Source organism: Lactuca sativa, chromosome 1 (assembly GCF_002870075.4).
Source record: "Lactuca sativa cultivar Salinas chromosome 1, Lsat_Salinas_v11, whole genome shotgun sequence".
Lineage (NCBI taxonomy): Eukaryota > Viridiplantae > Streptophyta > Magnoliopsida > Asterales > Asteraceae > Lactuca > Lactuca sativa.
The window spans coordinates 213,610,419-213,624,617 of record NC_056623.2 but is presented as its reverse complement, the minus strand read 5'-3'; the positions used below and the strand labels follow the sequence as shown (position 1 = coordinate 213,624,617).

The window sequence follows — 14,199 nt, the reverse complement described above, 5'->3', positions numbered from 1 at the left end:
TGCAGGCGGAGCGCGCACCACTTTGATGGCGGAGGCGCATAGACCGAGATTTTATATCCATCCCGGGGCCACTAATATGTATTTGGATTTCAAGGAGTATTGGTGGCCATGTATGAAGAGGAATGTAACATGGTTTGTTGAGAGGTGCTTAACCTGTCGCAGGGTTAAAGTCAAGCACCAGCGACCGCATGGCATGTTGCAGCCACTGGAGATTCCCCAATGGAAGTGGGAACAGATTTCTATGGATTTCATCACCAAGTTGCCTAGAACCGCGAGGGGTGTCGACGCAATTTGGGTGATCATCGACCGGCTGACGAAGAGCGCTCACTTTCTTGCTATCAGTGAGAGCTTTTCTGTTGAGAGGCTAGCAGAGTTGTACGTGAGGGAGGTGGTATTGCGGCATGGGGTGCCGATCTCAATTGTATCGGATCGGGATGTACGTTTTACTTCCAAGTTCTAGAAGAAGTTCCACGAGGAGTTGGGCACGAGGATGCATTTCAATACCGCTTACCACCCATAGACGGATGGACAGAGTGAGCGGACCATTCAGACGCTCGAAGACATGCTTTGGGCATGTGTGTTGGACTTTGGAGGGAGTTGGGACACGTATCTGCCTTTGGCTGAGTTTTCCTATAATAACAGCCACCGTTCGAGCATCGGTATGCCTCCATTTGAGCTGTTGTATGGGAGGAGGTGCCGGACTCCCATTTGTTGGGGAGAGGTAGGACAGAGAGTAATGGGCAGCACTGAGATAGTGCTTCAGACGATAGAGCAGATACAACAGGTTAGACAGAGATTGTTGACGGCCCAGAGTCGTCAAAAGAGTTACGCGGATAGGCGTCGATCTGAGCTCGAGTTTCAGGTTGGGGATTTTGTTCTTCTGAAAGTATCCCTTCGAAAGGAGTGATTCGTTTCACGAAGAGGGGCAAGTTGGGGCCCTGGTATGTTGGGCCATTTAGGGTGATCGAGAGGGTGGGCAGGGTAACTTATCGTTTGGAGCTACCTGCGGAGTTGAGCCAGATTCATGATACCTTCCACGTGTCTCAGCTAAGGAAGTGTATAGCCGATGAGTCGGCAGTGGTACCATTGGAGGATATCCAGGTGGACGCGAGTCTGAATTATATTGAGAAGCCGATTGCAATCTTGGATCGGAAGATCAAGGTTCTGAGGAACAAGGAAGTGCCCCTGGTTCAGGTCCAGTGGCAACATCGGAAGGGGTCCGAGCTGACTTGGGAGCCGGAGTCGGAGATGCGGGAGCAGCATCCAGAGTTATTTTCGGCATGAGACTTCGAGGGCGAAGTCTGGTTCTAGTAGGGGAGAATTGTAACATCCTGAAATTCAGGTAAAGCTATTTAACCCTTCTCCTTTCCCAAGTTGTCAAGTTAAGTCCTTTAAGTATGTGTTAGGCTTGTGAGTACGTTGGGCGTACTGAGGAGTACGCCGCTCGTACTCGCACGCTTATTTTGGACGCGGACTCGCCTAAGTACGTTGGGCGTACCCAGGTTACGCCGGGGGTAATGCGTCCAGATGTAAACCCTAATTTAGGGCTTGAGCACAATATAAGGAATGCTATGGCTGCAACCTCAGCCTCCATTCCAGAGAGAAAAACCCTTAGAGAAAGAGTCCCTTCGTTTTGAGCAAGAGTTTTGGTGTTCTAAGCTCCTAGTGTCATTTCAAGGTGGTGGAAGGAAAGAAGAGATAATTTTGGAGGCTAGAATCTTGAAGGAAGGAATATATCTGATCTTTTCAGATGTTGGAGGTTCTTCCTGAGGTAAAAAGGTCAAACCTTGCTTTGTTATTTGAGTTATGTGCTTCTTGGACCATTTTCTAGGGTTTTTGGTCCCAAGATGGAGACTTTATGAGCAAATAGTCTCCATTGGCCTAGATCTATCATATTTCTGGTCTATAAGTGTTGTATGTTCATAAAAATGCAAACTTGGACGTAAAGATGGAGCCATGCATGAGATCTAGACCTTTGGAGGGAAAAAAGAAAGAGGTTTGTGGGTTTAGGGACCTTTACAGCCATGCAAAGGCTTAAAGGTTCCGAATTTATGGATTAAGAGGTTGTAAGAGAGTCAGATCTGGAAGTTGAAGGAGTGTCTTAATCGTTTAAGACCAAAATTTAAGAAATGGCTGAACTGGGACTTACGCTGGGCGTAACTCCCAGTACGCGCAGCGTAAGGGGTTGAAGCCCCGATTGTGGTTCACTGGCGTACGCCCCGCGTACAGAGAAGGTACGCGCCGCATACTGCCGTCTATTGACTTTCGTTGACTTTTAGGGTTTTTGGTCAACCTTTGGACTTTTGGGTTAGGGAGGGGTAAAATGGTCTTTTACCCTTCTGTGGAAGTTATAGAGTGGTTTTGATCTAGCCTTTGAGAGCCATTGTTTATGTATGAGTATTGTTATGTGTTTAGGCAAGGGCTAGACCAGTTTGACCGAGTACGAGGCTATCCGAGATACCGAGGTGAGTCTTCTCACTATACTGTACCTGGAAGGGTACCTATGTGCGACCAGAAGGTCTTGTATGATATGAGATGTATGTGTTATATGTTATGTGATATGTATGTTATGTATGGTATGGACCAGAAGGTCAAGATGATATGGACCGGAAGGTCAAGAGGGTATAGACCGGAAGGTCGATACGGGTAGGACCGGAAGGTCTACCGGAGTTCGGGACGGAAGTCCCCTGAAACACTCGGATCGGAAGATCCCATAGAGTTATGGTCTGGAAAGGCGTATGTGTGGTATTTGGTATTTTGGGGAACTCACTAAGCATTTATGCTTACAGTGTTGTGTGATGTGTTTCAGGTACTAGTGACGACCGCGGGAAGGCACCAACATGATCTGTACTCACACGAGGAGTTTTACATGTTAGGGTCTTGGGATGTAATGTTTTGGGTTGTTATGTGATACAATTATGTTTTTACAACTATTATGAATGAAAGTATGTTTTTAAAATGTGAAAAAAAAAATTGTTTCGAAATATTATGTCGTTACATTAGGCCCAATCCCTTTAGGGTTTAGATTAAGTCTCTTATGTATCCCTATTTATATGAGGTTTAACCTTACTATTTATCAATGAATTATTTTATTAGCTACGGCAGACGAAGCCTATTTCAACTGAATCAGAAAATAGATCTTAAGAAGAGGCAAATTAAGGAGAATGCAGAAAGCTTAGAGGCAGGAGCCATCCGACGAAGATACATAAGCAAACGAGGCAGTAGAAGAAGTCGATGTAAGAGTTCTAGTTTGGTGTCGGTGGCCGTTTTATTATTTAGGAGGAGAAAAAAACAAACGAAAGGAATATGAAGCATAATGAAAGCATCTCTTACGACTATGAGAAAATGTCGTCGGAGGTGGAGGGCGGCGGTAGCGGGTTGTTGTCAACAGTATGATTTTAACCTAAAGCTCTGATACAAGGTTATATAATAAAATGCTTCTTTGATAAATAGTGAGGTTGAACCTCATATAAATAGGGATACATAATAGACCTAATCTAAATCATAAAGGGATCGAGCCTAAACCCTAATCACTAAGAGATACACTTGACCATTTGTTCATCAATTCTGATTTTGCAAAGGAGGTTTTATGGTGGATTTTTAAATGGTGTCGTTTTGATCATCCGTTCCCTAGATTTTCTTCGGTTCATGATGCCCTAAATTTTGTTACTGTCTAAGGAAATTGTCCTAAGAAACATGGGATCCTTCTTGCCATTTTGTATGGTTATTTTTGCTGCATCTAGAAGTGTAGGAATGATTCGCTGTTTAAAAAAATATTCATTCATCGTCTACAAAAACGGCAGATAACATAATCTCACTGGTTTTTTTGTTGGGTTAATTACATTGACAATTTTGAAAAGTGTAGTTGGGTTAGTTGTTGTTGCAACCCTTTTAGTGTCATCGGTGTTGGTGTGTCGTTTGTCTTTTTGCTTTGTTGTAATTTTTTTTTTACCTGCCTTGGTCCTCCGCCCCTTCTTGTTTTATATATATTTTTCCAAAAAATTAACATGATATAGAAAGTGGTATTTGACCAAAATGGTACTTACCGTGTCTTTTGACCAAATAGTTTAATTTTGAAAGTCATTGAATATATCCAAAACATATAAATCTACTTACCGTCCAAACAATAGAGGCAAAAAATATCAAGGGTTGAAAATAGCAAGTTTGGAACTTACTATACTTAGAAGGTAATTGTTGGTACGACTTGAAAGGTGGAGACATTTTAGCACCCTCCCTCATCTATTTATGTTGATGTGTTACCAGTTGCCACATACATCATTCACGAAATACATAGTTAAATCTAAACAAAAATCAAATAGACAATGTTTAATAAAATGTGGGATGAGGTTGTAGCTGGTCCACAACCTAGCCATGGGCTTAGCAAACTCCGTAAACTTTCCACCAATGCCCAAGGTGCGCCTTTATGCAACTCTTTCATATTTTCAAATATTTCTAACACTTAGACCATCTGCATGCTTGTTACAAAATGGTTTGTGGTTTATGTGGCCGCTAACCATGATTTTGAACATCACTTCCATATCTTTTTGGTGGTTAGTAGTGAAATATTTTTATGATCAATTGTTATACGGAATACGGACCACCACACTCAATCAATTTGTTTCTCTTTCTATTTCTCTCCTGTCTGTTTCTATCTTTCTCAATTTCTCTCTACATTTTAATTGATTAAAAACTATATATTTTTTATTTTTATTAATAAAAAAAATAAGAGGGATATATACGTGAGTATCCCAACCTTCTAGTGGTTGAATGTGGTGATAAATTGACACTCACCACTATATTGGTTAACGGTGGGTATAATAGACGATCTTATAGATTAGGACACAATATTTGATAGCATCGGCCATTGTATAATTAGAGCATTAATATCTTATATTGTCAAAAAAAAAATGCTATATGACATGCAAATTATCTTACATGACAAAACGTACATAATAAACATGGTAAATGGTGTTTTTAAACGTATCCTATATAATCTGATGTTCAAACTTTAAGCTCTACGTTTTACAATATATTGTAACTTGGATATGCAGAAGAGGGAAGTGGCATTCAACCCCAATCTTCGTCGATGCCATCGAGCCCAACCACTCCAGGGACTCCAAATAATACATCACCCACAGCTGGGGGGCGTAAGGAGAACGTTTGGAGGAGTGTTTTCAACCCTGGAAGTAATAGTGCTACCAGAGATATTGGATCTAATCGCTTTGACAAGCCCAGCAGTCCTGGATCTCCCACTGTTTATGATTGGTAAGATATTTGTCACGTAATTTTACCTTATGTTGTGCATATCTCATTGTTCTTTGTTCTTCTTAGATACATATTTCTAGGACAATAAAAGTTTTTTTTTTCTATGAATTTATTCTGCTTATCAAGAGTATTTGGTCCCATACATAATTAAGCAAGCTTTTGAACCTAATCGGGTCCTCAATCAAGAACCAGTTCTACCTAAAAAAAGTTTTACATTTCCGTTTTTCTTTAATGACTTTTAACTGAAAATTATAATTCTTCTTGATAAAAATATGTAACCACTTTTAATTTAAATTTCTTCTGAGTTATAAATTTACTTTGTTGTAATTATCAATTATATGCGCATTTATATATGTTTTCATCACTGTCAGCATCGTATTTAAATATTCAACTTACTATTTAACTATTAATTAAAGATGCCTGTTAATTTTAGGATTTTCTAACTAAAATTTAAAGTTTTACATAGACGTAGCGGGTAAACGAGCAACAAGTTGAATCGCAACCCCTTTTTGGATGGCAAAACTAATTCTTTTAAAAACAACATCTATAGATCTTGGGATCATAACTCACTATAAATCTTTATACCATTGTGCATGGTTTTTGTAAATATTTTAGGTTTTCCCCAATGCTAGTTGTTGCCAATTTTTTTACATTAAATTTCATTTTATTGTATTTGACGAATTGAAACTTTCAGATTACTGCAATTTTTGTTTCATTGTGATTTTTAAAAACTAGTTACAGGATGTTTTTTTAATTGATTATAAGCTAGCTTTGCACACCAATTAAACTTTGTAATACAAAATATTTTTTTAATATATACTAACGATAGTTATATAAAAATAGGAGACATGTTTATAAATATAAATTTGCTTATTATCATTTAATACCTAGTTAGGTTTCTGAAATAATTAAGATTGTTATGTATCCTTCAAATCCATGAAATTTCTTTATCTACCTATCATTTTGATATGACATATTTTATTTTTTTATTGTTTTTATTGTTTTGCTTTTCTTTTCTGTCTTTTATTTATTTATTTATTTATTTATTATTATTATTATTATTATTATTATTATTATTATTATTATTATTATTTCAAAATAATTGAGTTAATTTGATGTCTCTTTAAATTTAACTTTAATTTTGTATTTTTTTTCGTTCGAACTATCATTATGTTATTTTTTCGTCCCAACTATCTTTTTGTTAAAAAAATTTACGAACAATTATATGTATGTTATCGCAACAAAATTATAACATCAAATAGTTCGAACTATAAAAATAACACATAGATAATATGAATGGAAAAGTAACAAAAAATAACATGAATTTAATCCAATAGAACAGAAAAAGTAACACAATGATAGTATAATAATAAACAAAATAAATATAATAATAATAATAATAATAATATAATATATTTATTAAAAATATTAAAAACAAAAAAAAATAATAACAACCAAAATACATAAAAAAAAAACATAAAAACCAAAATAATAATAATAATAATAATAACAAAATGACAAAAAAATAGGATAGAAATGGAAATTATGAGGGATACACAAAGAAAACCCGGATAATTATTGAGGAATATAATCAATGTTCTGAAATTTTTATTTTAGATTATCTTTGACTAATTAACCGATTTATTAAAATAAGTTAACTAAAAATAATAAAATAACATATCAAAATCCTATATATTTTGTCATCTCATATTTTGATTATAAGCTTTTAAAATTACATCTTTTATCAACACATTTTGTAATTTAAAAATATACAGTTATTTATAAAATAAATTGTAAAACAATATTTGATAAATTCTTATACCATAATGATAATAATTATATAAGTTTAAATGATTATATTATCAAACAACCTATTATCTTAGTCATTATCAGATAATAACATTATTTACACACATTCGCATAATAAATATTCATATCTCTCTCTCTCTCTCTCTCTCTCTCTCTCTCTCTCTCTCTCTCTCTCTCTCTCTCTATATATATATATATATATATATATATATATATATATATATATATATATATATATATATATATATATATATATATATATATATATATATATATATAATGGTAGCATATTCTTTCTTCTATTAATAATACCAATATGTAGTTTACCACTTATTATCAATCAATATTAAAAGTATATATGTCGATACTAAAATTAAGATATATGTTTGATTAATAAGCTTTTAAGTCAAATTAGTTTTACAAAGTCAGATGAATTATTTTAAAAACGTTTTAGTCTTATATATTATTAGTTTTTTTAATTTTATTGTTAATTTACAACTTTTTACTAGACTTCTTTTTGTTATTTTAATTATCTCTATTGTTTATCGTATTAATTATAAGTAAAAAAATAAAAAATAAATAAAGAAAACAAGATAAATTTTGTGAAAAAGCTTTATTACAGTATAGATTTTTTATTTATTATGTTGCATTTACATGGCCTTAACCTATTCTTTTATTATATATCCTGTAAAGACACAATAATTTTTTTCCCATTTTACATAACTTTTAATAAGATGCTCAACAAAAATTATTGCTTAATACTTACGCAGGATGTACAGTGGCGACTCAAGGAACAAATATCGTTAAGCGTGTAACGTCACCGGTGGGTTCATGTAAATAGCATCCTTTCTGTTTCAAAGATCACCAAGTGTTCTCGAGGGTTCAACCTGATCTTTGTTTTACTTCTTTTTTTTACTTAAATAAATGTTCTTTTTTCTGTTCTTTTTCGATGATGCTTTTTACGTTTTGATGATGTTTTAATAAGTGGTGCCAAAGCTGTAATGTATAACTTGTCGGACATGGTTAGATTTCGATGATGTTTTTTGACGTTTTGATCATGTTTTAATAAGTTGTGACAAAGCTATAATGTGTAACTTGTATCACATGGTTAGATCAATCTAACTCTACTAGAAAATAGTGGTATAACCACAAAAAATCCAACTGAAGACTGTTACCGATGGATCTGACAAACTACGAAACTAATTATGAGGATTTTAGGTATATTTTTCCGATAGTTTAGCAACAAAATAACGTCCACCGGTAATCTGTTACAATACTATTAAAGGTTTACCGACAACATTCAACAAATATAGAATCTGTAGGTAGAACTAGAAACTTTTATAATATATATATATATATATATATATATATATATATATATATATATATATATATATATATATATATATATATATATATATATATATATATATACCAACGGAAATTAGGAACGAATTATCTACGGAAATTAAATGAATTATTTTTACCTGGTTATTGACTCCAACCCACTTAATTTATAAACCCAACAAAATTCTTTTATCCTAAGTGCTAAATAAAAATTTTGAAACCCATTTTACACCTTCATGATTACACACAATTGTGCAATGCTACTATCGTCGATCATCACTTATCATTGTGCACTACTACCATCACGGCCTCCACTAATCTCTCCTCTCATTTTCACCACTCGATTTTGATGGAAAACGTAGGCTACAATCAATAATGTTGTAACATTCGGAAACCAGAAGGCTAATTAAGGAAAGATATTATGCAAATTGAACGTCTACTCGTCGAGTGCAAGGAGGACAACTCGACAAGTAGAAATAAGTTTTTGGGACGCAGGTTGAGAAACCTATTCGACGAGTTGGGGAGGACCAACTCGATGAGTTGGTCTGGGTTTGGGAAACCCTAGATTCAGTGTTTTACACCCTATTTAAGCATCTTAACCCCCGCCTTATTGCCTTATTTCCAACCTCCACTATCCAAACCCTAGAGCTTTCAGACAAATTCTGTATGTTTATCCTAGGTGGTAGTAGACAAGACATCGTTAATACTTCTTTAAGTTCTTCATATTTATGGCAACAATGTAAAGTTCATAAACTAACCAAAAACATGAGGTTAATTATCGAAAGTGATATATCTGCTATTCAGCAAACAATGGATTTTGCAAAATGGCTCTTGGATATAGGAGAATGCAAACTTGGTGGTCATAACGACGGCGAAGCGATTATTAATATTCTGCATGATCTTCTTATTAATGATTTGTGTGATCCTATAGGTTCATTAATCAGCTTTTTATATCCTTCAATTCTTGAAGATTCCAACAATATGGGATATTTTCAAGAAAGAACAATACTTGCTCAAAAAATAAAGTTGTTGGAAAAATAAATGATCGCTTGCTATCATTGTTTTCGGGAGATAAAGTCAAATATTTAAGTTAAGATAAACTATGTCAATCAGAGTTTATCAATGATCAGTTTGATGTCAAATTATATTCACCTGATGTTTTAAATGGTCTTAAAGTCTCAGGTTTGTCTAATCATAAGTTTGTTTTGAAAGTCAGGGTTTTAGTTATGTTGCTGAGAAACATTGATCAAAAAATGGCTTATGTAATGGCACTAGACTACAAGTGATATCTTTGGGCAAACGTGTTATTGAGTCGGTTATCATATCTGGAAGTAATATTGGAAATCGAACATTTATTCCAAGTCCTTAACACCATCCGGGAAAAAAATCTTTTTCAAATTTCAAAGAAAAAAATTTTCATTAGGCGTTTGGTTTCCAATGACAATTAACAAGAGTCAAGGACGGTGTTTATCTTAGGTTGGTTTATTTCTCAAAGATCCGGTTTTTACACATGGTCAATTGTATGTTGCTTTGTCTAAAGTTAAGTAAAGAATGATTAAAATTGTTAATTTTATATAAGGATTGTAGACTTATAAATAAAACTTCTAATGTTGTGTATAAATAAGTTTTTAGAAATTTGTAATTAGTGTGTAGAATATTATTTATTATAACATATTTTTTTATTATTTTTTTTAAAAAAATGTTAATGTTAATTTTGATTTGTAATTTGTTATATTTTTCATATATTTTTGTTTCAACAACTTAATTTTCTTATTTGCTATATATCAATTTTAATTTACTTCAATTGTCGTGCTTATTTTATTTTTTATAATTAATTTAAAATTTCATTATACAATATCAATTTTTTCATTAATTCACAAATATATAGCTTCAAAAATAATTTTACATATTTATTTAAATCAATGACTATCATTTTACATTAAAAAAAACATTATAATTAATATTTTATTTAAAATAATTGATTAATAATTATAAATTTTAATTAAAAAAATCAACCGTAATTTTCACAAACTATAACCTACTAAACTAATATAAACTAGATGGGAATCATGCGCGTCGTTGGCATTGTGTCACTTTATTTTTTCTTCTTTCAGGTTGTATGATGTACCTTAGTTATCGGTTTAAACCTGAATTTAAAATAAAATTATTTACCAAGTAAAATAGGAAAAAATGTAGAAAAAAACATATAAATGATGAAATAAAGGGAAATGTCAGGACCTGGGGTTGACTATATATGGGTATAATGAAAAGTACTCTCATTGGAGGAAATCTTCTAATGAAAGTTCCCCTTTTGCCATTTCAGTTGTTGTTATTCCTAAAGACCAACTATCTACCTGCAGTGAATGAAGCAAAGTCAAACTAAAGTCAAACACAATTCGAAAATGTTGTATTATGTACCTTGTTCCAATCATGCATATTGGAATTTACGTATTTACCCCCTCCCCTTCCCCTTTACCTTCCAAAAAAAATGAGGATTTAACAAAATTTACTTAAGGAAACTACAAATTATCCAAATGGTTTGATTGCCACATCATCAACTTTCTGTTAACCTGTTGCATAATCATAACACCATAAACCCTATCAGCAAAATATAATAGAAACCCTTTGACTTATTAGGTCAAAATTAAAATGATTTAACCTGATTGAATCATGATGAAAATGGAAACAACCCCCAATCTAATTCTTGAAAAACCTCCTAAATTTCCAAGAATCTCTTGGAGCAACACTTTCTGACATTCTACTTCTCATTTCTTGAGTTTTTATTTGTTCTTCTTTATGCTTGTTCTAGACCTTATCAACAGATGCTAACTTCTTCTTTTCCAATTTCATTTTATAAACAAATCACTTATTTTTCATACTACCCATACAAAAAAGAATCATTTATAATAAAAAAAAAATTAAAACTTCATTCACAAACCTCAACTTTGCGAATGGATGCATCTGCTGTTGCATTCTGTAATCTTTAATTCCTATTTCTGAAGCCTAAAAATCACCATAAAAAGAATACCACGATTCCTGTAATTAGTGTGTGTGTATGTGAGAGAGAGATACTTTAACAATTTCATACCTCCTTCTGTGGTATTCCACGTCAAAGATAAGTCATTATTACTTTCTTTTAGCCTGTTATTATTCACTTCATCCTGTGTCTTCTTAATCTTTTTGTCATGGTGGCTCCTTTATCCACCTCAACATCCCTGGCCTCCAATCTTGAAGAATGGTGGCTTCTACCCTCAATAGGCAGAAGTATATATGACAGGGAGGAGGTTTCCGGGCTGCTCACAAAGGTACAGGTAGAAAAAAGTTATTAGTTTGGTTTATGTTTTTTTTTCAAAAGCAGTTTGGTAGTAGTGATAACATGTATAGCATGGCGCAGATAAACACATAATTGTTTTATGTAAAAATATATAAAACATATTGTTATAATATCAAAAAAAAATAGTTATGTACATTGCTAGAACATGCATGTGCAACAGATAATTGAGCTTGATCCTTGACTACAAGAAATGTCTAGTCATCAGGACCACCTTTTTGAGAAAATTACTTAGAAATATGGTGTATAAGGTCGAAATAACCAAAAAAATATTGTATTTCATTTGGTATGATAATATGATATGTTACCTGTTGTTAAGGGTACCATTTTTGTTGTAATGATGAGCACCAACTAAATTGTTCCCAACATTTGCTAAAATTGAAAAGGTGATTACTTTAGTGCAAAAATTATGTATAAATCCACTTGAAATAGAGAATTTGGGGAAAGAAGTTACCATCTCCCGAGTTTAACCCAATTAGTAAATCATGCCCTTCTTTGGCTTTGGAATCAAATGCATGACTGAAAGGATTTGAGTTACCAAAGGTGATTGACTTTATTGGATCGTGGAACATGTTATGCTTGTTAATTTAACCCTTAACTTTGAAGAATCAAGAGTACCTTTTCTTTTTCAGCTGCCACAAAACAGATGGAAGTTAACCACTTGACCTTTGTAAAAAGAAATTTATACTTAATTATGAATTTCTAACAAAATTAAAGGCAATAGCTATCTTAAACAATTTGTATTGGAGTGGAGTTACAAGAAAAGAAGATGTAATAAGAATGCAGGCGATCCATACTAAAACCTGGATTTTTGTTATCGGAACTCATAGCAGTGGAACAGAGGCCGCATTATCTGATCGCTTACGACTTATCCTGCCAAAACACACCGTCCTCAATAAATTCGGTGGAATGACCAATCCATTTGTATTCAGACATCAAGTGAAAGTGGTCACACTATCAAGAAAATTTAAAATCCAATGAGTAGCTGTGACAACCCGAAATTTCCATTATGTACAAACTATATCACTTCAATAGAAGTTATAGCAGTCACAGTTAATTTTCAGACTTTTTCGTGTAAGTTTGAGTAATTCAGGGTTTACACTTCAGGAAATAACAAGAGAGTGGGTGTGTAACACCGTGAATTTCAAAATAATTTTTCGCAAAATATAAAAACATTTTTCATTTAATTTTCATAAAACATCAAGTTTAAATCTTCAATTCACATCATACAAAATCCCAAGATCATATCACACAAAAATCCCTTGCGTGTGTACAGATCAAGCCGGCGCCTTCCCACGGTCGTCACTAGTACCTGAAACAAACAACACTAACACTGTAATCACGAAGCTTAGTGAGTTCCCCAAAATACCACATAAACACATATTAGCCACTCGAGGCTATAACTTTATGGGTCCGTGCACCCAAACTCTGTGAACCCTCAGGTTCTAACTCTGGGAACCTTTCGGTTCCATCTTTGTAAACATGCACAGCATAAATCACATAGACATCATGCAGTACAACACATAGCATACACATAACATACACATACTCTGACACATAACTCTGATTACCTACTCAAGGTAAAGTATAGTGAGAAGACTCACCTCGTATATCTCGATAACTCGCGAATCCTGGAAATCACTCGTGCTCGATCCTCCGAGCTATAATCCTCCTATAACATCATACATCTCTAGTTAACACTTTTACCACTAAGGTTGACTACCCCTATCAAGTCAACTCTGGTCAACTCTGGTCAACGGTCAGCGGTCAACTTTGACCGGACTCGGCGAGTGCACTAGGGCGACTCGGCGAGTCTATACGTATTCACCAACTCTCTAGGATTCTCTTTTGACACGTCGAGTACTCCCCTGACTCGACGAGTTCCACCTGGCATGAATCGCGGGGCCACCACGACTCAACTCGCCGAGTCTCAAGAACAACTCGGCGAGTCCCAGCTCGACTCAGTCCATCTGTCAACCCTCTCTAACTCTCCCTGACTCACTGAGTTGACCCTTAACTCGGCAAGACCACTCGCTGAGTGGTCAAGGACAAACTTCATGCTACTCGCCGAGTCTGTTCTTCGGACTCGGTGAGTCCATGCCATGCACCAACTCAATCTCACTTCTGAGGTCAGATCCGCTCCAACAACTCATAGATCTGGCCCTCCCAGGCACATTCATCACGTAAAGTTCATGTCTTGGTGCTCATAACACACCCCATGTCTCATAAATGGTGTTTTGACCTCAAGCACAAAGACCCCAATCCAAAACCCCCATGGATTCATAAAAAGCTTGGACAAAGGGACACTCTGGACCTCCAAGGGTCCAGATCTAGAACCTAACCCGCTTAAGGGACCAAGGAAGCACTAGATCTAGTCACAAAAGGGCTCAATAAGCCCTAAATCAACATGAACATCAACATAACAGAGAATGGCTCGAAAATAGTAC

The 14,199-nt window shown here is 34.5% G+C and overlaps 1 protein-coding gene across 1 annotated transcript; it reads left to right on the top strand.

The window, feature by feature from the left end:
• The first annotated feature begins 4,305 nt into the window (after positions 1-4,305).
• LOC111899604 (dormancy-associated protein 1) lies at positions 4,306-8,147 on the top strand. The gene is made up of 3 exons (XM_023895433.3): positions 4,306-4,413; positions 5,052-5,265; positions 7,845-8,147. Exons 1-3 carry the CDS (start codon positions 4,323-4,325, stop codon positions 7,879-7,881), a joined length of 342 nt encoding a protein of 113 aa, XP_023751201.1. The 5' UTR covers positions 4,306-4,322; the 3' UTR covers positions 7,882-8,147.
• Positions 8,148-14,199: the final 6,052 nt, after the last annotated feature.